This window comes from Muscardinus avellanarius (genome assembly GCF_963383645.1).
Source record: "Muscardinus avellanarius genome assembly, chromosome: 15".
Classification (NCBI taxonomy): domain Eukaryota; kingdom Metazoa; phylum Chordata; class Mammalia; order Rodentia; family Gliridae; genus Muscardinus; species Muscardinus avellanarius.
Genome location: NC_137801.1, coordinates 90,719,655 through 90,745,606, shown reverse-complemented (window position 1 = coordinate 90,745,606; position 25,952 = coordinate 90,719,655). Strand labels below are relative to the sequence as shown.

Below are 25,952 nucleotides of genomic sequence, written 5' to 3'. Positions count from 1 at the left end.
CTAGCTATAGCAGATACCTAAAGGTCCCATGCACCATGAGTAAAAGTGGTTTTCTCTCCTCCTGTGACCAGGTGGAAGGCCCAGAGTGCGAGGAGCTCGCCACTGTCCATGACTCTGTGTATCAGCAGTCCGTGTCCTGGTTTGCTTCTCTCCAGGACCACATGAAAGAACAAATTTTAAGTCATTTCGGGTCCATGCCAGAAAGGGAACCTGAGCCTCAGGTACGCTCTCCTTTTCTTTCATGATGCTGCTCTTTCCTGCTGTAATGTGCTAAGACACATCGTTCTAATGTGAATTTGGGCAAAATGCTGTATACTCCAGTATGATTGCTTATCAACTAGTCTGTTTAGTGACAGCCCAAAGGTACACTTAATATGATGACATCTTCCTTTGGAACAAAAGATAGTTTCTAAAAGTATGTTAAGATAATAATTTCTATCTTTCTTTCTTTCTTTCTTTCTTTCTTTCTTTCTTTCCTTCCTTCCTTCATTGGGGATTGAACCTAGTGGTGTTCTACCTCTGAGCTATACTCCAAGCCCTTTTTATTGTTTGTTTTGAAACAGGGTCTCACTAGGTTGCTGAGAGTCTAGCTGTGTCCCTGAGGCCGGCCTCCAACCTGCAGTCCTTCTCTCTCAGCTACTGCCAAGTGCTGGGTCGCAGTGGTGCCCCACACCCACCAGAGTAGTTTCTTTTTCTTTCTTTCTTTTTTTTGTGGTATTGGGGTTTCTGGAAGCCCTTCTACCTCTGGGCTACACTCCCAGACATACATATATATATATATATATATATATATATATATTTTTTTTTTTTTTTTTTTGAAACAGGGTCTCTTAAGCCAGTGAGGCTGGCTTTGAACCTGCGCGATCTCAGCCTCCCAAGCAAGGGGATTATAAGCATGCACCACCATGCCCAGCTGAGTCGTTTCTTTCCTAACAAAAACTCATATTTGTTGTGTCTGCCCTCTTTTTCTTCTCTCATCAACACTATGAAATTTAAGCAGTAATCATTTCCTATTGGCATCGTTTGCATGTAGCATCAAATAGGTGTGACTTTGTCCAGCTTAGAAGCCTGTCCCTGTTGTGTTGTGGTACCCATCCCCATTTGTGGTAAACTTTCTCGTGCTTTCTGGGTACATTCTTTGGTGAAGTTGGTTCTTTAAGCAGTAAACATGCCCCAGGTTTTTAAGTATTCCTAAGAGCAGGTGACCCTTCTTCTCCACCTTTGGGTGAAAAAGCCAGGTATAGATGGTTTGGGATTGTGATTCAAAGTTTGCAGTCCCTCCCAGCTGCACATGGGCTCACACCTGTTGTATCATAGTGTGTGTGTGTGGGGGGGGGTAGGGCCAGTTCACCATGTGTTTAGTGTAAGGCTAAATGTAATTTACTTTTCCCCATTTCTCTTTATCTTGTCTCTTGAGGGTTTTTGTATTTCACCCTCAGCCTGAGTTCTGTTTTCCAAACTCAGGAGCAATCTAGGTTCAACCTGACCAACCCTTCTCTTATAAGCCTTCTTTTTGTACTTTGCTGTAACTCAGATTCAGAAAGTGATTAGACAGATTTACCACTAAGGTCTGATTCATTCTTTTTCTTAGAGACTTTTCCTGATTAACCCAAATTACTCTCTTATTTATGGCTGTATTGGCTTTCATTACGGCTGTAACAACCACATTATCACAAACGTGGCTTGGTGAGAACCACCCTACAGTTCAGTGGGTCAGAAATCTGGCATGGGCCTTGCCAGGCTGTGATAAAATTGATAGCATGCTGTGCTGTTTCCTGGAGATTGTCTGAATGTGCTCATTTCCCAGGGCTGCTGGCATTCCTTGGCTCATGGCGGCCCTCCTCTGTCATCAGAGCCAGTGACGTTGCCCTCTCTAATCATGCTCCCCTAGTCACACCACTTTGACCTCAGCCCCTCACTAGGATGATCTCCCATCACAAGACCTGTACCTCACCTATGTCTTTGGAGTCTGCTCTGCTACTGAAGGTACCACATTCACAGGTTTAGGGAACTAGAGGAGGGACATCTTTGGGGGCTATTATTTTGCCAGCCACAGAAAGATATTAGGTGGTAATGTAGGAGATTTTGTTATGTGATACCCTTCTCATTAAGTATCCCACTCTGTTAGATGAGGAGGAAAAGGAGAGTGAATTCATGTCGGTCTTCAGCGTCTGTGCTGGAGGTCACCTCTGAAGAGCAGGCTCAGGCCTTCCTGACAGTGATTTCAGCTGCCCCTTTTTTTGCTGATTCTACAGTGGAATCTACCTCACCCTGAGCTAAAACCCACTGTCTACCTTTTCTAATTCCCAGTTTGTTTTCTACATGTCTGTGGAATAAGAATAGAAGAGAATCTAAGACATTGGAATGAGAGAAATCTAGATATCTTGGTTCTGGTAACAACAATATTGGGAACAAGCTTATGATCAGCTTTTGTGTAGAGCTCAATCCTGAAGTATCTGTTCAATTATGTGAAATAAAGGCTATCATACACATATACACATGTATAGATGTATGTGTGTGTTATTTTGTGCATATAAAATTACATAAACAAGTTCATGATAAATGTATATGTGTATAGATTTATGATAATTCCCACCTGTGATATGTATACATACACACATTTATACATGAACATTTGCCACATTGACCTTATTAGAAGATTTATTTTTCTTTGCCCCTCAATCTTGTCCACATACTTTTAGTCTTTATAATATCATGATTTATATAGCAGGCTTAAAACTTAAACCATAGCACAGAACATTGGAACATGGAGGTAAAATTGGGGTCTACTCCTCCGACCAGTGTTTACTCTAAATTGAAGAGTCAGAAGAACAGAAGCAACTAACTCCTGCCTCTCCCCTGTGGACAGTGCGTCTCCTGCCAAGCTCTTCCTTTTGTGAGCTCCCTCACCTTTGGGTAAAAGCAAGCTCTGTGATTTGAGGGCTGAGTAAATTGTGATATAGCCCTAGAAGGTGGCTTCTATTTTGTGGCTCACATGTCTGTAGAAACAGAATACCGTACTGGGGAAGAGTCTTGTATTTGGGCATTAATCTTGTGTTTTTCTTGCTCTTCTTTTGCAGAGTAATCCCAGTGGCCCTGCCTGGTCCTGGTGGGTGCTGGCAGTGTTGCCGCTAGAACGCAAGGCCCAGCTGGCCATCCTCGGCATGACCTCCCTCAAAGAGCGGCTGCTCGCCATTCGACGAATATTAGTCATTATTGCGCGTAAGATGAATGGTCGCCAAGAGGTGGTGAATAACAGTGAGGGAAATAATTGATTTTCTCTCTGGGTTAAGATTTCTGGAAGTCTCTGTACTTTCATGAGTGCCAGGTGGACAAGCGTCCATCCCATCCCTTGTGCTTTGTAAAATGCTTCTTGATAAGGTTTTAAGACAGAACCCTTGCCAAACACTGACTCTTTCTCATTAGTTAAAAGTCTGTGCCTGATGGAATCTGGCCCAGTACAAGGTTAGTCTTATACTGGAATGGAGCCCATGGTTGGAAAGCCACCTAAGGAAATCTCTTAGGCCTGTGTTAAAGGAATGCAGTTCACTGATAACATTGAACACCAGAAATGATTTGCATGTAGCTTAGGTTTCACAGAAAGAAGGACTCCATTCCTAGTCAGTAGCTTACCCCTCCCAATGGAAACAGCATGTGTCAGTGGCTAGACGGTGAGGTAGAACCATGTTTTAATCTGGAGGTAGTTCTGTTAGAGCACAGGCTAACCAAAAATGTATCTATGCTCTGTGTGTCACTGTGAAGTTATCTGTGAAATTAAGGTTTCAAACCGTTGTTCAGTGTGGGAGCCAAAATTAGTTCTTACCCAAGAAGTAGTAACTACTGGATAGAACTGTTTCCTGTCCTGTTGTAGTCTGGGTGTTGTAAATTGCATGTTTCAATCTAATGGACGTCAAAATACAAGAAGATGTACCTTGGACATAGAAAAGTCTGATAATAGTATAGTTAATTTGAGGCTATATATTTACATACGCTCAATGAAAGGTAAGCAAAAGTGAGTTAAAACTGTATATGCACTGAAATGTCAAACATACAGCCAAACCAGTACAAAGAACTCCTTGAAATATAACCCTTTGTCATCGATTCAGTGGTTACTAAGTAATTTAAGCAACAGTCCTTGTTTATATCAGGATTTGCATTAGAAATTAGAACCATCAGTAAATTTCAGTTTACTATCCATATATGAAATATTTAATATGAAAATATTAGAAAGCTGCCATGAAATTATAATCTGTTCCAGAGAAACATAGAAGAATACATAAGGAGAGGGAGGCTGGTATGGGATGTAAGTATTCAGCAAGTTTTCTCAAACACCAAGCTAAGATTATCTTTTTTAAAATCAGTTTTATATTATCAGACTAAGAGGTGTTGTCTAATAAAGAACAATAGGTATATATAACTTTGAGCCCCTGTGTATGTTGATAATGTTGATTTGAATAACTGCTTGAGTCTGAAATGCTCAGATGTTCTCACAGTTCTACCCAGCTGACGCAGAGTTGGCTTTTCAGTCTGTGAGGTGAGCGCTCTTTACTGAAGAAGGATGAGAACCATTGAGCTGTGAGTTTTGTTTTATTCATTCAAGGTATATGACTTTTGAGTTTTAAAAATATAAGTTCCATAATACAAAATGTTGATGACTTACCAAACCATCAAACATCTTACTAGAAGGATCTTATACTAATACTAATATTAGCTTTTTATCATAGGAATTTTTAGTAGCCAAAATTGTTTCATCATGGGAGTTAGAAAATACTATACTCATATAATTTATAAGGAGAAATTGTGAAAGTATTTGCTGACCCAGTGTTTCAAGTGCTTCACTTATTGTGAATTTCAGATTTCATCTTAAACATTATTTAAAGGCATTTTGGCCAAATAATATCCAATATCTTATATTAATTCATTCATTAACATTAGCATTCAACCTTATAAGGCATGTTAACCTAATTTGACCAGGCAGAAAAAAACAAAACTATTTTATACTAGAAATGATTCATGAAAACAAATGGGCATCAACTATTCTGTTTCTTTTGGGAAAATTTTTTTACCTTCATTTTCAGTTAACAGAGGACTCTTTAGCCCAATTTAGATAGAAATTGGGAAAAGGCAGGATGCTCCGAAAGCTGGTGGTTCTCCATTTTATATTACAACTTTGAGCTTTTACTGCAGTGTCTTTCAGTTCTTAATGATACAGCTTTGAGTGCTGGTGAATCTCAGCTTTTAGTGCAACCCTATACCCTGAGTGCCAGCATATCCCAGCAGCTAATATTACCAGCTCCTCTATCCACTCCTTAGCCACCAGAGCTAGCAGCTCCAGGCAGCTCTTAGAGCTCTTTCAGTGGCTGAAGCCAACAGCTTCTGGTCTCTTTCGCACCCAGAGCTAGCAGTTCCAGGCAGCTCTCTGTTCCTGCCACTCCCTGGAGCTCCTTAGCTGCTCTCTGATGGCTAGGCAAGCTCAGGGACAGCAGTCCTTGGCATTACCAGCTCTTAGTTGGACCAGCTCAGCCTACTCAGCCTGAGGTAGAAACCACAGGTAGTAATTAAGTGGTTCAAGTGAGGTTCCATTGGAGCCTGTGCTGCAGCACAGGACAGAGGTCCTAGCTGACCCTGTAAGACTGAAGGGGAAAGCTTTTTATATAGCCCCAAAGTATATGGCCACACATGTCCATGGTCTCCTGTCTTCAACCCTACAGAGCCAGTGTATGGCTCAGCTGTCATGGGTGTGGTTCTCCACCCAGACCAGAGGGGACACCAGAAGGGTGATCAGAGACATCCGAGCTGGTCAAAGAATGTCTGAGGGGGCTGCAAAGTCTCCCAGGGGCGCGGATGGCATCTGGAGCAGCCATTGCTGTCACAAGAATAGTGCAGCTAGGCTGCCAAGGAAGGGGCTGCTTGGTTGACAACTCTGCTAGTTTCCATAGTAACCATGACACCTGTAGTGGTTCCTGTGGCAACTGCAAGATCAGCAACAGGAGCTGGATCAGACTTCACTGCTATCATGATGATGGCCAGCTGGACCAGAAGAGTAGCAGCTGTCCAGGTTGTCAGCCCCTGTGGCACTCTGGAAGCAGGAGGGCTGAGGTCATCCACCCCAGGGGCACACTGGGAGCAGTGGCAATCCAATCACAGCACATCTTAGCTTGAGAGCCATACAGATAACACCAGTGCTTCTCCCAGTTTTGCTCCCTCCTGGGTTGGCCTCCTGGTTGTGCTCCAGGGTAGTGATGGCTGCAACCAAGTGGCCAGGCTTAAGGGAGGGATAACGTGACTGTCACTGAAACAGCCAGCCACTTATCATCTAATCTCACAGGGCCCAGGCAGCTGTGCTGTCAAAACCAAAAAGAAAAGTAAAGGCAGAGAGGAAATTCCCTTTGGGAAGAACAGGCCATCCTAATACCATATGTGAGAAGTTATAATCACTGTCTCCATTTGAAAGTGTCTAAATAACTGTGATGTGACCACAGTCTCTCCAAGAGCCTTACTCATAGTTTCCTGTAACATTTGGAATGCGTGTCTTTCCATTCCTCACTTGTTAAATGTCAAACTCATAGAGTTCTTGAAATCAGAACCATTCATTTCTTTCTTTCTGAGTCTGTCTTCCTCCACCTGAATACTTACATTCTGAAAACTCTCATATAAAAGACTGCCTGACAACATGGATGCAGGTGAGAGCAACACAAGCTTTGCTTAAGTACAATGACCTACACTCTCTTGTTCAGGGTCAGATGCCCACAGATTGCCCAGTAGGAGTAGACAGGTGCTATTGAGCACTTGAGTAATACTGTATCAGGAAATGAACCAAGGTCATAGTATCCCATGGCTGTGTTTGAAGAGAGTGTCCTTTACTACCTTAAAAGGAGACCCACACTCTAGTTTTGTGTTCTTCTGGTTAAAGTACACTGCAGTCTGCTTCCTCCTCCCCAGCCTTCTGCCCTTTCCTTTTCAAAGATTTCTCAGAAAGTAGTGGAATCCCTCATATAAAGTCAGGGCACTTGTGTAGTTGTTCTGCAAGCACTCTAACACCAGTGTCCTAATTACACCAGGATGGAAGCAGACACTAGGATTAACAGAGCGGCTAGTCCCTTTTCTTGAAATTTGGGCACTCTTAGGTTTTTCTGCTCATTTCTGGAGTAGCTGACCGAGTTCCACACCTGCCCACATCTTTGAAGTGCAGCTGAGACCCTGAAGCTAGTATTTGGAAAGCCTATGACAGCTTTAGCATTTCCCATTCCCTGTATGTTCCCATCTTTAAAACCAGAAAGTGGGATAATTTCTAAAGCTCCACATGAAAATAATTTAAAAACTTAAGGTTTATTCATGAACCACAAAGATTTTTAACCAGCTCATATACCAAGTTCTAAAATGTAATTTTATTTTTATTATCACAAATGTGTCCCCCTTTTTTTTCAAACCATCCCTAACCCAAACAGCCAACCAACCAGGAAACAAAAAACAAAAAATCACTAAGGGGGTTTAGCACATTGTATCTCATCTATTACATATGTTAGGTCTTACCACGGGAGTTTTGAATTATCAAGGAACATTGTGATATCAGTTGATCATAAAATTTTTGGTGAGTTGTTGATTTTTCTAAGTAAAGTCAAATACTTTCCCACTCAACTAAAAGGCTAGAGCAAACTGAACAAAGGTCTATTAGTGTGAACCATTTTGAATCGGCAGCATTGCACACAGTAAGATATTAGGATTTAGAACTAGAGGTGTTTATAATAAGATCTTGACACATCTCCGACCTCATCCAACTGATCTATTTACTGGTAAGAATGGGGTATTATGCCGGGCGTGGTGGCGCACGCTTGTAATCCCCGCGCTTGGGAGGCGGAGACAGGAGGATCGCGCAGGTTCGAAGCCAGCCGTGCTGGCGTAAGAGACCCTGTTTCAAAAATATAAAATAGGTCTGGGAGTGTAGCCCGGAGGAAGGAGGGCTTCCAGGAACCCCAGTACCACCAAAAAAAAAAAAAAAAAAAAGAATGGGATATTATGAGGACTGCACAGAGAATTGCATGTCCCTGTTTAATTGTTCTGTAATTGACAAGAGCCTCTGAATTACATCAGGTTTAGTGGGTATTGGAGCACTCTAGGTAAAGGTTTAGAATGACCTATTTGGATTTTTATAGGTTCCACACTCTTAATCCTTTATAAAGCAGAAGCCCATAAACATTCAGTCATTTTATAAAGGTAAAGATGCTACAGGACTAAGTTCTAGCTATATCAGTTTCTGCCTATAGAGAGCATAAGAGTTCTGATTTGTGGAGTCGGGAATCTCTAAAGTTATTTCTCCCTCTAAAGAGAACTTTATACGTCTCTTTAGTTTAAAAAGTAAGTCCTAGGCCAGGCATGGGGATGCATACTTTTAATCCCAGAACTTGAGAGGCTAAGACAGGAGGATCACAGGTTCAAGGCCAGCCTTAGCAACTTCTGAGATCCTCCACAATTTAATGAGATCCTGTTTCAAAATAAAAATAAAATAGGGCTAGGCGCGATGTAGCTGAGAGGTAGAATGCTCCTGGGTTTAGTCCTCAGTACCAAAAAAATAAAGGAGTAAGTCCTGCCCCAACAGATTCACTGATGTGACCTCACACAGTAACAAAGTATTCTCTTCTAAAAATAGCTTAATTTTCAGTTGGACAGGGTCACATATGGAATCTCTTACACCTGGTCATGTAAAGGTCAACTGACCTTTGGAGCGTCTGGGGGCACATACCTGATCTTGGGAACATAATGTGTGGCTGTCGGTCTATGGGACAGAGTGCTGGGCATCTTTCTGGAATGTGGACCAGACTGGCACGTCTCGGTCAGTTCCTGATTGGGAGCTCTTTGACAGCCCATTTTATTCTGCCACTCCTCTCTCCCATTTCTGTTCATATCCAGCTCATCTACCTACAGTAATAATTCCTGATCCAAGGTGATTCGACATGTTGAGCTATACTTGGAGCCAGAAGGGCAGGTAGGGACACACAGAAGTGACCTGACTGGTGTAGCCCAGTGTCTGCCTTCTTTGGGCGTACAGTCATGTGAGGTGTAGGAGGCTATGTTAGGTGATTTTGTTTTCGTTTGAACAACATAAAGTATACTTACACAAACTCAGACTGCTGTCACCTCACTAAGTGATATGACCTCATGGGTCTGTTGTAGTATACAAGGTCATTATCAGCACGTGCCTGTAATTTGGCAGCCTTCAGCCTGGAATTTGCTGGACTTTGGCTGCCATGATTGGCTAAGGTCAAGTTGCTTGGTTACCAAGGCATACTGGTATTGTAGGTTACATCTTGTTTATGCATCAAACTACGTTTCAGTTTCCCACTTACTAAGAGGCTGCCCTGGGTCAAATTTTATCACCCAGGTATAGAGGCTGATTTAGGCCTAATTTAATTCATTTTAACAGGGATGGGTCCGGGCCTGCAGCCATACACCACGCTGTGTGTGCACGGGAACCAACTGCCTGTACTCCTGCGGTGAAGGGACCTGCTGTCAGTCTGTTGTCCACTAGAGGGGCAGGAGAGCAGAGCGATGTTCCCGGGCATATGGCAGCCCCCGAGGTAGAGACTGGACCTGAGTGATAGCTGAGGAACTTTGCATCCTGAGGCTGATTTGCTAATGTGTCCTTTTAAGAAGCAAGATGGTGTTTGCAGCACAAGTATCTTTAACTTTTTGCTTTTCAGAAATTGTTTTGAAAAATGGCATTGGGCCTTCTCTACCATATAAGTTTAGCTGTAGCTTTAACCGTTTTAAGTTTTGTTCTGCATTCTGTTTGATCCCTTACCAATTTACCTTTCATACTTCCTACCCACCACCACCACCACTTTCCTCTGAACTGTGGGAGGAAAAGCCCATAGGTTAGACAGCTGTATATTCATAAGAGTCTTTCATGCTAGTGGAGGATGGTGTTGTCAGCAACTTAATTTTGTAGTTGTGACGTGATTTTAATGATTATAATTTGATGTATACTCTTTTCTGTTTAATTGGAAGAGCAGATTTTAACAATTAAATAGATGTAGATGAACCTAAAGATCATGGTTTTACATGTCCAGCGATAGGCAGTGTGTTGCCACTTTCATAGACACTATTCATCTGACCTTACTTTTGTTTCCTAAGTTAAAGTCAGGGTTAAAGATGTTATAACAATATTTAGCAGTTACTGTTGCTTAAGTGAGGCAAAATTTGAATGTTACAATATTTACTTCACTGTATTCTTGTACTGTTCACTTAATTCATTGGAATTGTATATCTAATATGTGATATTTAGAGTAAATAAAACTTACCGTGTTGTAAATGTCCTTTAATAAGTATTCATATCCAAATAATAGGGGAGAATGCCTAGAAACAAGATCAAATTACTGTACAGGATACTGAATTAGCTTTCTGGGACTGCTCTGACAAATTTCTGCACACTTGGCTTAAAACAACAGAATTTATTGCTTCACAGTTCTAGGAGTTAGCATCCAAGCTCACAGTGTTGGCAGAGCCAACAGCTCCAGGAAGAGTCTACTTGCCGCTTCTGTCTGCTGGTGGCCCTTCATGACTGTGTGCCGCTCCTGGGCTTGTGACTGTCTTGATCTTCATCACTGTGTAGCCTTCTTCCCTCTGTGTCTGTGTCTAGAGGTCCCTCTCCTTATACTAGAATAGTGATTATTAGACTTAGGGCCTCTCTAATCCAGGATGACCTAATCTTAATTTGATTCCATCTCAAAAGACAATTTTCAAATAAAGTCATAATCTCATGTTGTATTTGAATATGAATTTGAGAGGAGCACTTTTCAACCCAATAGAAATGCAGGATTATTCCAGCTTAACTCCATAGTAGAAAATAAGGAAAGATGCTGTCCATGATTTTGCCTTAAAAACCAGAATTAAAGCCAGATATGGTGGTGCATGCTTGTAATCCCAGTACTTGGGAGGCTGAGACAGGAGGATTGCAGGTTCAAAGCCAGCCTTGACAATTTAGCAAGGCCCTCCACAACTTAGTGGGACCCTGTTTCCAAATAAAAAATAAAAGCAGGCTGGGCATTTAGTTCAGAGGTAAAATGCCTCTGGGGTCAATCCTCAGTCACTCACACACATACACACACACACACACACACACACACACACACACACAGAATTACATTTTAATATCCATTTGCTTCAAGGCAGGTAAGTTCAACAAAACTGAACTCTGCAGTTGTTTGTTTTACAGGTGCAGGGGAACAGTGCTTCTAAGGAATACAAAGTTGCAAATACAGGATTAACTATGAATCTTCATATTTGTTTATAATTTTAAAAATTCTAAGACTGTTAAACTTGGCATAGCTATTCATCACAAAATACTAAACACTACTTTTATCAGCTCCCTTACACCTTTATGGGACTTTTTTCCAACCTGCACACTCTAGTCACTTTTTCCTATGACAATTTCATTTTTTTAAAGAAAGAATTATAGCACTCAAGTTCTTCCCATAGTAGAAGCTTCCATTTTCATTATTCTTTAATATGATTTAAATGATTAGGATTACCATCAATTTGGGGAAGGCAATGTTGAATTCTTTAATATATGAGTTGTAAGATTTTTTTTAGCAGTAACTCATTCTAGTCCTTCAGAACTCTCCTATAAAACTTTTTGGGATGAGGGAGATGTTCTGTATTTTTTGCTATCTAATATTACCAGCCACATGTATCTGTGGAGCCCTTGAAGATGTGGCTAGACTGGGAAAGTCCATTTTTTATGTAACTCAATTTTAGCCAACCCATAAAGCTACCCATGCTCAGTCCTGTGCCTCCCCCAGCTCCCCGTGCTGGGCCTCCCTCTAGCCCTGTGATTGGACCATTAAATTTAGGGAAAACTAACCAAAGATGTGGGGGTATAAAAAACAGTCTACCTCATTACCCCACCTGTGTGTGCTCAGCATGACTGTTGAATCAAAGTGTTAAAAAATGAAAAGGCTGGTGTTTCTGCATAGATTCCTCTTTGTGTTCTTGAGATTGAGACTTTCACTTTCTACATGAAGTTGGACATGTCAGTCAAGATGAGCTATGTAATGCTGTGGTCAAAAGCACCCCAAGCCTCAGTGTCCCCAGTGGCAAAGGCACATTTTTTTACTAATAGGATACATTTATTTTGGGTGGGCACCTGCGATCCCTGGCCCTGATCCCACTAATGAAGAACTGGTTGTCCCCGTGGCCATGAGTCCTGTGGACAGATGGCTTCACCTGTCAGCCCCTGCAGAGTGACTTCGGGTCCCTCCGTTTTTAGGAGCGCTCACATCTAGTGATTGATGTCAGTGACAGCAGAGAGGCCTGGCTATTTCAGCCACACATGGGACAGCTGTGTAGAGTCGGCCTATCCCTGAGCTGCCAGCTCAGCGGGTACAGTCTGCATGGCAGTGCTGCTGGCTTCTCCCTTTGCCAGTCTCATGCCTTTCCTTAGGATGAATCCTGCTAAGAGCAAATTGCATCTCACACCTCCTACCAGGAGAAAAGAAGCAAAAACTTCTGAGCCTCTAGGTTTTAGAGAGAAGCATATTACACACCTGGACCTATATACCAGATGATGCATAAAGCTGCTGCTTTTGAGTAGGGCTGAGGCAGAGAGGAGCTCTGCAGTGGACCCTGGCTGGGACACAGAGCCCTGGCACTTGGGCCTACTAACCTGCAGAGTAAGGCACTGGAGGGATTAGGGGTAGGGGTTACAGTCAGAATTGTGTCCTTCATTCACCAGCACCTCAGAATGTGAGCATGTTTGAGGACAGAGGCTTTGCACAGGTAATAAAAGAGGTCATTAGGGCCAGCCCTAATCCAGCACTGCTGGAGGAAAATAGGAAGCACATTAGAGGGATGGCTGTTGAACACAAGGAACAATGACTGCATGCCAGTGAGAGGCCTCAGGAGGCACCGACCCCACAGACGCCTTCACCTCAGACGATATAGCTACTATTTCAACAGATGTCTAATCTGTTCTTTTTTTGTGTGTGTGGGGGGGGGTTACTGGCGATGGAACCCAGGGGCATTCTACCTCCAGGCTACACCCTCAGCCCTATTTTTTATTCTTTATTTTGAAGCAGGGTCTCACTGAGTTGCAAAGGGCCCCACTAAGTAGCTGAGGCTGGCTGCAAACCACGATCCTCCTGTCTCAGCCTCCCAAATGCTGGGATTACAATCCAATCTGTTCTTGACAGAGACAAGTGCTAAACTTGGTAGCAAGAGATCACACTGAGATTCCTTCGACCCTGCAAGAGCCAATGGTTCATTCTGATAGAAATGTACATACATTCTGAGTGCAAATTTAACCTTTCTGAGCACTAGTCCTCCTCCAGAAGCATGCTGGAGGACTTCCAGAGTGTCTGCTCCATCAGCACTGGCTAACATTTGGCCTCCTGAAAGACCAGGAGATTCTCTTACAACACAGGAGTGACTGGGGCCATAGCATATACGGTGCCCCTTGGGAGCTGCTAGTCACATGGGGAGTTGTTGTGGCCTGTTGACGGTCAAGCACCAGCTCAGAGGTGCTAATTTCCAAGAATGAGATGCCCTCTTCCAAGATGTGGGAAACATTTGAGCCAAGTGCCTTTGTATGGTGTGGTGTCCCACTAGGAAGAATCCATGGGTCTGGGAGCCCAGGGAAGGTGACTGAATCCCAGGGACCCACTCACAGCCTTCATACTTCCCATCTACAATGTCTGGGTCTTGAGGGAAAAGTGTCAAGGGGCCGCAGCAAGAGACTAGTTAAATTTCTATTTCGGCACTTGAAGGTGACCAGGAAGCAGGACAGTCGCCATTCTGATGGGTAGGTTGGCTGTGACCAAGAGGAGGCAGGCCTTCTGTCACACCCTGGAAAAGAGAGGAGGATGTGTGGAAGCCAGGTGACCCCTGTGGGGCCTCTTAGTAGGGTGCCCTTGTTCAGGGCCAGTGGTGATGAACAAGTGTAGCAGTCCCATCCTCTGGGGGTATGGAGACCAGGGGCTCACACTTCTCAGGGAAGAGGTTCTAGGCCATTTTACCAGTGATGCCACAGGAGCAGCTGAGCTCTGGTGGTACAGGTCCACACTGGATGGTGCAGAAGGGGGAAGGTGAGCCCAGCTGTGGTCTGGAGCCCAACAACACCACATGAACAGTAGGGTACCCCATTTACCTCTCCCTCCTCAGCTTCCTCCCAGGAAAAGAGGTCTACTGGAATCTTTAAGGGTCTGCTTCTAGAACCTACATAAGGGAGCAAATCCGGGAGGCACCAGGTGGACAGTAGCAAGCACTGTCCAGATACCAAGCAATGAGACCTGCTTGTAAGCAGCAGGGCATAGCCTCGCCCCGCCCCTTTTGGAGCTGACTCAACTGCAGAGGGCGACCTCCGCCACTGCCATTCTGTTTCCTGGGTGGGAGGTTCGCTTTCTGACGCAGGACATCACTGATGCGAAGATCCAGCTGCCAAGGTTACTGTTGATGGCTCCACTGTGGCTTGGCCTCTCCCTTTGCCCACTGTCTCCTTTCTCTCCTGTAAGTGCCAGTGCCAAGGCCTGTCCTTAGTAGCACTCTGCACACCACACTCCATCTCAGAGTGTCCCCCAAATACCGCCAGCATTATTCATGTAAGTGGAATTTATAGGCTGCAGACTGTGTCAGGACAAAAGCCAGTATGCGGTGGCCACATCAGAAGTGGAGAGGTGTTAGTGACCAGGGCAAACAGAGCAGGAGGCAAGGTCAGGGTGGGCTCCCTTGGCCACAGAACCCTTCAAATTCAGGAGGCTGGCTGAGCCACGCAGGGAAGCCTTCCCCGGTTCTCAAGCCGCTCATTTCCTAGGCCTGAAGAGCCTAGTACTTGGCCCTGTGTCTGAGTGAGTTGACTGAAGGGGTGTCAAGGTCTTACATGGTAAGTAAAATACCCCCTGGCCCCGCTCCAAAAAGTTGTCCGTGTTCTTATTCAGGGGCCTGTGAATATATTGATGTTATGTACCAACTTGTGTTTCCCCCAAATTCGTATATTAAAAGTCCCCCCAATACTTTAGAATGTGACTATATTTAGGGACAGGGCCTTTAAAAGAAGTATTTAAGGATGCCAGGCCTGGTGGAACATACCAGTAGTCTCATATTTGGGAGGCTGAGACAGGATCACATGTTTAAGACTCAGAAACTTAGTGGGACCCTATTTAAAGGGCTGCCTGCGGTCATAGCTCAAAGGTAGAATGCCCCTGGGTTCAATCCCCAATACAAAAAAAAAGTAATTAAAGTTAAATGGAGTCATAAGGACTCCAGGTAGGAGTATGCACAGAGAGTCCACATGGGGCAGTGTTCTGCAAGCCAAGGAGAGCTGTTCTCAGGGAAGCCAGCCCTCCCACACTGCAGTCCTGGACACCAAGCCTCCAGAACTGCAAGAAATGGATTTCTTTTACATTCGCCATAGCATAGTTTTTTTGTTTTTGTTTTTTTGGTGGTACTGGGGAGGATGGAACCCTTCTACCTCCAGGCTACACTCCTAGACCTATTTTATATTTAATTTGGAAACAGGGTCTCTTAAGCCAGCGAGGCTGTCTTCGAACCTGTGTAATCCTCCTGTCTCCGCCTCCCAAGCGCAGGGATTATAAGTGTGCACCACCACGGCTGGCGAGCATAGTGTTTTTTAATACTGGCCCAACTGAGCTAACACACCTTACACAGGAAACAATACTGCAGATGTGATAAGGCTCATTGAGCCCGGGACAGTGCCTCATGTATAACCCCAGCTACTCGGAAAGCCAGCCTGAGCAACCTGGCAAGACCCTGTCACTAAAGGGTTAGGGATGTAGTTCGGTGGCAGAGTGAAGAAAAGGAAAACGTTACGAATGATCTTGGGTTATTCTTATAAGTGTAAAGGGGAGGTAGGAGAGGAGATGGGGTGACAGAGGAGAAACAGAGTTGCTGCTGCTTTGAAGTTGGGATAAGAGATGATTGGTAAGGATGCAGGTGGCCTCTAGAAGCCGAACAAGGCAAAGAAACAGAGCCCTTGATGTTAGCCCTCATGAGATCCCTGTGGGGCTTCTGACCTCTAGGAGTATGCAATAATAAATCCACTTTGATAAGAAACTCAAGAGAGCTGTTTTTGCAGGATGGTGCTTGTCCTGTGTCCACCCTCCTGACAGCACGGCAGTAGTTGGGAGAAGTGAGCCTTCGGCTCTTTCTATCACAGGCAGCCACACAGATCACTGTAAGCTTGCCGCTGCAGGGTGCGCTTCACCTGAAAATTAGAAGCCAACACTAGGAGCTACAGCAAGTGATGGGCCATTATTTCAGAAAGAAGAAAAATGAAACCAAGAGGAATAGGAAACAGCAAAGTCCTCCCATGCATGGCGTTCTGTCATCTGACACCCAGCAAACCAGATCATGAACCTGTAGGGCAGCTGCTGAGCGCAGGGGCCTGGGCTCCACACAGTCGGCTCACGCTTGCCTCAGTGCAGCAGGGCAGGCTGGCATTCCAGCTCCAGAGGCCTCTTCCTTTGTTCTCCCATCCAGACTGTTTCAGGAATAGCAGGGGCCTTAGAAACTCAGCTCTTGACTGAGCCACCAGATTGCCCCTGGAGATTGTAATGTTTTGTCTCCAAAAGAGACCAGCCCCTGTGGCTAGAGCCAGTGCCTAGGACAGGGGAGGTGGAGGAGGGAAGTCCTTGCTCACACTCAGCAGGGGTTTCTAGAGTACATTCCTGGCCCATCTCTGTTAACAGAGGAGGGGACTCTTAGAGGGCCAGAGGCTCCTGCTTCAATTGAAATAAACATGAATAAAGCTCCCTAAAGGCAATAATTGTGCCTGTATTGGGTTGCTTTTTGCTCTAATGTGGCATTTGAAGCCATTTCTGTGCACTGGGGAGAACTGTAAGGAACCGGATGTCTCCTCCATCTGAGTCACTTCGGGCCCTGGGAGACTCATGAATAAGACTAGGTAGGAGCTTATCTCCCTGCTGCCCACACTTGCAGGTTGACAATTTGGACCTGAGCCTAGGGCCAGTTGCCTCCAGAACCCAGTCATCACTGGCAGAGGGATCCTTGGGCTGGGCAGGTAGGAGAGAGCTGGCCAAGCTGTGCTCTGCCGAAGCCACTTCAGGGTGATGAGTGTCCCACCCTTGTAGCCCCTGCAGCTGCCCCACCCGGGTCAGGGGAAAGGAGGGCTCAGAAAGCTCTCATAAGTTCCCACATCTCCAGAGTGCCCTTCCTTGCGTGCTCCTGGATGTGAGGTGTGTTAGCACAATGGGAGTTTGAGGGAGGCAGGAAACTCCACCCTCTTGTTTTCTGTGGAGTGCCACTGGCTAGTTTCAAAAATCATAACCCGTGGCACATTGGTCATCCCTAATCTGAAACCTGAAATGCTTCAAAATCTGAAACTTTAAGCACTACAAGTGGAAAATTCCACAGTCAAATCACATGCACACTAAAAATATTATATAAAATTGCAAGCTATGTGTATAAGTGTATATGAAACATAAATGAAATTTGTGTTTCTACATGGGTTCCATCCTCAAGATATTATATATATGCAAATATTCCAAATTTAAAAAGAAACCCACAACTGAAATCCAAAACCCCTCTGGTCCCAAGCATTTTGGATATAGGACTCTTACCCTGTAGTATGTCGTGATATCAATTTATTGGGTTGTGATCATCATTTCCAAACAATGAAGTGGAAATTAACAGGAACCACAGAGTACATCACACATGGTGTGAACAGGTCAATTCCACCCACTTCTTGTTGTGGTCCTACAGGTATAACATGGATTGTCATGGGAAAGGCGTTTCTGAACAGAGTTCACAACACTGAAGGGATGAAGGGCACCACCAGGTCACAGGCCGACCTGTGCCTGGTCAGAGTGAGCCTCAGACTTTTTGGACCCTTCTACTGGCGTGGCCACAGTCTCGAGCAGGACCAAGGTAGAGGAAATAAGTAGAAAGGAGACATACAGAAAGAAGAAGGAAACAAAATGGAACTCAGAAGTTCTCCATACTTTACAGCCTGGCACTTGCCGAAGCTCTTGCCAGCCCTTCACTTCCAAATGCATGGGAAATCGATAATTCCTTAAGTTAACCAAAAGCTTACAAACCTTTGATAATTGCCTTGTGCACTGTTAACTGAACATCCCCATGAATAGTCTAAACATGAGAAATCAGTATGTTGGGAAATTTGTTAATGTCTATTGATCAGGCAATGGAGACTATGTCAACAATCTGTGAGAATACCAGACCACCAGAAGACATCTCGTGATCACTGGATGGAGTCATCCCAAGTGCTTTCTAATACCTGTCCCCCACACCAGGCTTCCCTTAAAACAAAAGTCACAAGCCCCTGAAGTTACCTCTCTCCTCTTGAAGTAGGCCCTATTCACTCTTGTACACATATTCCTTGCTCTATACTAGATGGCCCACATTCTTTCTTGAATATGCACCTTGCTTTCCTCAATAAAGCTCTGTCTATGCCTCTGGCATGTGCTGAAATTCTTTCCCATCATGTAAGCCAAGGACTCCACTGGACCTGAGTTGAGTTCCTCGCTCTCTTCCACTGGGAACTTCTCAGACCCTTCTCAGAATCATGCCTTCTCCCAGGACAGGACAAGTTCATCTGATGGATAGTACTCTGCCACTGCCCTTTAACCAAGAGTGAGCTCCTGAAGGGTATCCCAGGAGGCCCTGCTGTGCAGAGCATCCAGGAGGCTTTGATGGCCTGTGGGGAGAAGCAGCTGGCACTTGCTGGATGGGGAGCCTCGGGGAAGGTGGCCACTGCAGAGTCTTGCAGGTTCAGGGCTAGGGAACAAGAACAGCACTGGGGTGGGGGCGGGTGTGAGGAGATGATAGGCCATGCATTTCCCCATGCCGTGGAGCCCCTTTTCTTCCTCCTTCCAGTCCTAAGATGGGGGCTCTGAGCCTGTAACATCATGCATGCATTGTCCCCATCTTGGGATGGTATAGGTGGAGTCCCCCATAGTCCATCTGTTACATAGTCCATCTGTTATGTTTGTAGTGGCACTGTGGGCTCTTTTCCTCAATTCAAATAGATAAATTGAATCGGGAAATTAAAACAAATAGACTGCTTGCTTGCAGCTTCAACAAATATTTATTACAAAGTCAGTAGGAAATGAGAAGGGAAGAGAAGAAAAGCAACATGCCTGGAAGACACACTGGAGAGCCTGAAAATGGAACTCTGCCCCCTCTCAGACCGGGCCCTTAAATACCAACTCTTATTGGTATGTCCTTATTGACATCGCCAAGACAATGAGCTCATAACTTACTTCTTAAACAGGTGGTGCCTCCTTGTCTCTGGGCAGTGTACTTGCTAAGTGCAGGAGTCAATAATCTACCTTGCTTTTACTTCTGTTGTATTGGGCTGTATTGGTTGCCCATCAACTATGGGTGCTTTGAAGTAACCCATGGGGTTACCAAGGTTGGGTCACAAGAGGAGATAAATAAAGGCACTAATTATAGCCAGCGTAGCCATGTGTAATCTCTAGGAGCAAGGCATAAAGCCCTTGCTATCACTAGGCAGAGTCACTGTGAGCTTAGGTTTTTAATTGTTTTTATATATTTGTACAGCTAAAGGCTTTACTTGCCTCTATATATTTCTAAGTCTAAAGGCTGTAATTGTCTCTACATTCTTACTATGGGTTAATCTTCAGAACAAAAGGGAGGGAGGGAGGGAAGAAAGGAGGGAGGGAAAGAGAGACAGAAGAGAAGAGAAGAGAAGAGAAGAGAAGAGAAGAGAAGAGAAGAGAAGAGAAGAGAAGGGGGAAAGGGAAGGGAGGGGAAAGGAGAGGAGATAAGAGGAGCTCTGAAGTGTAACAGGCAAAGCTGCTGCCTCTCCCTGCCTGAGCGCCTGCACAGCACCCAGACTCTGACTGCCTTTCACATTTTTTTTTTTTTTTTTGGTGGTACTGGGGGTAGAACCCAGGGGGTTTCTACCTCTGGAATATACTCCCACACCTATTTTTTTTTATATCTTATTTGGAAACAGGGTCTCACTAAGTTGCTGAGAGCCTCACTAAGTAGCTGAGGCTGGCTTCAAAACTGCGATTCTCCTGTCTCAGCCTCCCAAGCGCGGGGATTACAAGTGTGCACCACCACACCCAGAATGCCTTTCACATTTTTATTTGAAGTTAATATTAGAGCAATTTTTAATACCAGCACACATCCCAGAAGGAGAGGGTGTCAATGTCTCACACTGCTCTGTACCCAAAGAGAACAAGGGATCTAGAAATCCAAGGACCCCTGAACCCTGGGCCCCTAATATGGCCTGGGGTAGCCTTTATGGCCTGGAATGGCAGCCACCACTGCCCAGCAGTCATAACTAAAGCAGCAGCTGGGCCACAGACCTGTGAAGGACTAGGTATGCTTGTTGGCCCAGGTTCTGGGGCTGGAGTGCCTGCAAACCCATCTTCAAGGTTGCACAGGAGTCACCTACTCCACCTGGCAGATTGTCACCTTGGAGCCTTCCTAAATCTTGGGGGTGTGGGTGATCGGGGGTGTGGGCGGTGAGGGAACCAGCCTGAGGCTTCAGATCCTCCAGCACTGAAGAGTTCCTGGCACAAGGGTACATGTAGAAGGAAGGAAGAGAAGGAGAGAGGAAGAATTGGATTGTAGCAGGCCTTGTCTTAGTCCATGTTCTGTTGCAATAACAAAATAACTAAATATGGGTACTTACAAAGGAAAGAGACTAGTCTAACTGATGGCCAGGAGGCTGAGAGTCCAAGCCTGGGCAGACCATCTGTTCCATCTTTGTTGAGGCTTCTGTGGCTGTGTCAACATGTTAAGACATGAAAAGGGTGCTGGCCTCCTGCAGGTTCAGTAAGTCTGGAGCACCAGCTGGAAGACAGACTCCCGAAGCCAGGACTGTCCAATCCCAAATTCACACCCCCACCAGCTGAGGCCACTCAGGAGGGTGCTGTGCTCTCGGCAAGATGTGTCCTCTCCTACATTTCCAATGTCGAGTATTCTTCCCTTTTCTTATACTCTCAGATCCTCAAAGGCAGGGAACCGGTCTCAATTCATTTCCCCAGCTTCTTTCACAGAGCTCAGCTTTTTGGTCTTGTGAATATTTGATGAATCCATGTATAAAGAAAGGGAGAAAGAGGACAGAAGGAAGGGAAAACTGGTAAATGTGAATAACTGTGTTTATCGCCACCTGCTGGGAATTATGAATGAGTGCAGGGAACTGTTTGCAAATACCAACTGTAGGCAGGAATTTTGGATTTCCAGAGATCTGGGATACACCAGAGAACTTGACAAGACTGATGTGAGGTCCCATGACAAATGCTTTTTCAGAGGACAACCACAGGCCAAGAGATTGTAGGATGGAGCTTCCTCAGGCCCACCCTTGCAAAAGTCCTACACAGAATTAGACTTTCCATAGGGAAAGCCAGATGGAAAATCCCAGTTATAAATGCAGCTCCACTTTCCACTGAACTGCCTTGTATCTTAATTTCTGCTTGATATTTAATTGGCAGTATATACACATTCTAGCTCCAGGTTTCTCAGTCATCGAGTTGCTTTGTCATCTAGCTCCTACTTTAAAACATTTTAAATTTAGCCGGGCATGGTGGCTCATGCTGGTAATCCCAGTACTTGGGAGGCTGAGACAGGAGGAACACAAGTTTAAGTGCAGCCTTAGCAACTTAGTGAGATATTGTTTCAAAATAATATATGTATTTTTTTAAAAATAATATGGGATGCTCTTAGTTCTTTTTAAATCCTTTATAAGTACTTTTGTGACACCAAGAACTTTTTATAAGTTCAAGGGATCTATTTATCTTACGCTATTTTTTTTTTTTTTTTTTGTCGTACTGGGGGTAGAACCCAGGGGCTTCCTAACTCGGGGATATACTCCCAGACCTATTTTATATTTTATTTGGAAACAGTGTCTCACTAAGTTGCTGAGAGCCTCACTAAGTAGCCGAGTCTTGCCTTGAACCTGTGCCATCCTCCTGTCTCAGCCTCCCAAGTGCTGGGATTACGAGCGTGCACCATGCCCGGCTTTTATACTATTTTTCTTCTTATATTTTACACTATCTTTACACTATTTTTACACTATTTTTCTTCTTATTTTCTCCTTTATTTTGAAACAGGATCTCACTGAGTTGCAGAACGGCGCACTAAGTAGCTGAGGCTGTCTTTGAGCCACGACCCTCCTGTCTCAGCCTCACAATTGCTGGGATAACCCTAATCCTAACCCAGCTCTATCTTACACATTTAAATGATTTTTTTAAAAAATTCTGAAGCCAGGCGTGGTGGTGCATGCTTGTAATCCCAGTATTTGGGAGGCTGAGACAGGAGGCTCTGGATTCGCGGCCAGCCTCAGTTATTTAGAGAGGCCCTCTAAGTTGGTGAGACCCTGTTTCAAAGTAAAATAATTTTTTAAAATGGGCTGGGGTGTAGCTCAGAGGTAGGATGTCTCTGGGTTCAATCCCCAGCAACACACACACACACACACACCTAAACACTGCATTCAAAACAGTAAAAGATGATGGACTAATCATTATTAAGCCTGGCCAGCCTAGCTTCCTGGTCAGTGTGAGTATAGCTTAGTAACCCCGTAGATCTTCTGAGCTCTACGCGATAGGACCCATTCTCAATGCCAGAGCCTGCAGGTCACACCGTGGTGAGGTTTCTTTGTGCTCACCTGCTTTACCTGTTCTCTAAGATGCAGCAGCTGGGCAGCGAGACAGAGGTGAGGGCAGAAGAGCAGCCAGCCAGCCTGGCTCATGCATGTGCCTCTCCAATGTTGCCTGGAGAGAATACCGTTAGCCTCAGTGTGCACGCACGTGCGCTCATGAATGTGTGATGTGGTGCTGGGGATTAGACCCAGGGGCATTCTACCTCTGAGCTACATTCCCAGCCATTTTTTATTTTATTTTTATTTGAAATGGGGTCTTGCTAAGTTACTGACAGCCTCACTATGTTGCTGAAGCTGTCCTCAAATCTGTGATCTTCCTATTTTAGCCTCCCAAGTACTGGGATTACAGGTCTGCACCACAAGACTCAGCTCAGCCCACCCTTTCGTGGTCAGAGAGCTTAGGTTTCCTCTTCCTAAATGGAATGGAAACAAAATTTCTTAGAAAAGATAGCAACCTGACGATGAAAAACAGATCCTCAGCCGTCAGTTTAGTTAGTGCCCAGCCAGTGTCTGTACTTGGCAATGGCCACATGAGGGCGCCAAAGCCTCACAAATGCAAGGACCCCAGCCAGGAGGCCTCCACAGGGCTGGGATAGTGGAGGAGCTGGTGGAGGCGCCAGCTGCCATGGCATGCTCAGGTTCCCCTTACAACCAGGAGGGAAGACTCGGCGTGGTATTTGAGCCAGGAAATAGTCATCCAAAATATCACTCTGTTTTCATTATTGTAGGACTTTGGGACCCTTCTGTGCTGTTGGGCTCATAGCTGCTGAGAGCCACAATGCCTCTCTAAAAAGGGAGAACAGCCAGCAGGTCCAGGCCAGCACCAGGAGGCACACGTTCAAAGGTGAGGGCTTCTCTGGCTTTGGCCTCCCTTCCTTCCCTCTGAAGTTCGGTGTAGATTTTAATCTCAGTGCCCATCTCAGTGGGGTCTCGCCACCCTCCGGGATCTCTAATGCCACAGTATAGTGAGAGGCCTGGAGCCAGATAGCACAGCTGAGAGCTTGGACCCTGGTGGATTAAATCTAAACCAAACAAGTGTCCCTTTCCTATGCTGGGCCCTTTGAGGGTGTTGGTCTGTTCTTTTTATTTTATTTTATTTTATTTTATTTTATTTTATTTTATTTTATTTTTGTGGTATATGGAGATTGAACCCAGGGCCAGAGAGGGCCAGGCAAGGACTTTACCCCAAGCCACACCCAGCCTTGTTTCACTCTTTAATGAGCTCTCTGCTCAGTGTGTGTGCCACGGACACTAGCTGTTAATAAGGTGATGGTTTCCCCAGGGGGCACAGCCCTCATTTTTTGAGAAGATGGTGTCCAAGGCTGCAGAGCAGACGTGGAGAGGGTGTCTGCTTTCTCGTGTCTTGGCATCATAATAAAAAAGCAAGGCTTGCTCCCAGTGCGAAGGGGAAGAGCAGGAGTGGGGGAGCTAGCCAAGGGGAAATGAGCAGCGGGCCTCCCTCCTCCTGCCTGACCTGCCCTCATCTATGGCTCTGCCTGCCATGGCTCTGCTTCTCACAATTCTTTGGCTTCACGGGTTTGGGAGGTAATCACTTGGCAGGAATTGAACCCAGTGCTAGGTAAGCACCCTGTACTGAGCTACATCCCCACATTTCCAACCCTTTTATTTTTATTTTCAGAGTCTCATGAAGTTGCTGGGGTGGGCCTTGAACCTATGATCCTCCTGTTTCAGCCTTCCAAGAACTTGAATCACAGGCGTGAGCCATGGAGTGTGGCCCAAGGCTCACGTTTGAAGCATGCACTGTTTCATTTTGGCGAGGAAGCCATTCCTAAGACGAGATCTCCGGGATGGGCATCCCTTGGCTGAGGCAACAGCTTCCTAAGAGGGCATGGGAGCCACCTGAGTGCTGAGCAGTGGCACCCGTCAGGCCTTCCATAGGCCACGCCTGGCCCCCACAACTCATGTGCTGTGGAGTCTGGGCTCTGCTGGGCCTTCCTGCACAGCAAGGGGACGTGGCTAGGAATGCCCAGGAAAACTCCACACTGCCCATGTCCTGTTTCTACAGGACATGGGGGAAGTGAGGTGGAGAGTGCGTCCCCAGGGAAGGGGGCCCAGGATGATAGCTGGTCAGGTCCCTGCACACAGATCTGGCCCAGGGTCTGCTTCCAGCTCTGGCTCGTTCCTTGATGCTGGGGTGTAGCATGGATCCCTCTCAGGCCTTGATCTCATTTCTCCATCACTGCAGCCCTCCTCCTTCCCATCTGGGAAGTGTGAGCCCCAGGGCCTGAGTCCCACCTTTGGTGATCCCTGCACAGAGCAGGGGCTGCAGAAAGCACATTCTCACAGTCCCTACCTTCTGCCTGGGCTGACAAGTGCAGAGCCTTAGGGACAGTTTTTTTTTTTTTGTGGGTATGGGGATGGAACCCAGGGGCATTCAACCTCGGAGCTACACCCTCTGCCCTATTTTCTCCTCCTCCTCCTCCTCCTCCTCCTCCTCCTCCTCCTCCTCCTCCTCCTCCTCCTCCTCCTCCTCCTCCTTCTTCTTCTTCTTCTTCTTCTTCTTCTTCTTCTTCTTCGTGGTACTGGGGTTCCTGGAAGCCCTTCTACCTCCAGGCTACACTCCCAGACCTGTTTTATTTTTGGAAACAGGGTCTCTTAAGCCAGTGGGGCTGGCTTCAAACCTACACCATCCTCCTGTCTCCACCTCTCATGGGCGGGTATTACAAGCATGCACCACAATGCCTGGCTTTATTCTTTATTTTGAAACAGGGTCAGAGGGCCTCACTAAGAAGCTGGGGCTGTCCATGAACTGCGATCCTCTGGTCTCAGCCTCCCAAATGCTGGGATTGCAAGCGTGCACCACCACGCCCGGCTCTAGGAACACATTTATTTAACACAATGTTGCTGTCTTAGTCAGCATCTCACTGCTATAATCAAAAAGACTGACCAAATAAGTTAGAGGAAGGAATATCTCTTTGTTGATGGCTTCCTCTGGAGACTTAGAGGTTCAGTCCATGTGAGGCTGGACCATGGATCTCAGGGGTCAGTGGCGAGAGTGGAGAGAGCGAGAGCAAGACTTCACTCTCACTCCATGGATACCAGAAGCAAAAGCCAGCAAGCAAGGGGGCAAACAGCACAGTCCCTACGGCCAGCAAGGGGGCAAAGACACAGCACAGTCCCTACAGCAATGCCCTCAGGGACCCTCCTTCTCCAGCCACACTCCACTGGCCTCGATTTCCACCTAGGCAAGTTCATCACAATGGATGTATGGATGATGAGATTACAACTCTAATGACTTAACTATATCAACCCTGAGCTCTTTAGGAGGACTCCATCTCTCACCATGACAGTTGCCTAATGCAGAAACATA

At 45.6% G+C, this 25,952-nt stretch overlaps 1 protein-coding gene across 1 annotated transcript in view; it reads left to right on the top strand.

Annotated features, from left to right (window-relative positions):
* LONRF2 (LON peptidase N-terminal domain and ring finger 2) overlaps positions 1 to 3,275 on the top strand; it is a gene marked incomplete at both ends in the record, with an annotated part of 35,347 nt that extends 32,072 nt beyond the window's left edge. The window contains 2 exons of the mRNA XM_080711283.1: positions 72 to 221; positions 3,081 to 3,275. Coding sequence (XP_080567409.1) covers positions 72 to 221; positions 3,081 to 3,275 — 345 coding nt within the window. The remainder of the gene's footprint in view (positions 1 to 71; positions 222 to 3,080) is intronic.
* Positions 3,276 to 25,952: the final 22,677 nt, after the last annotated feature.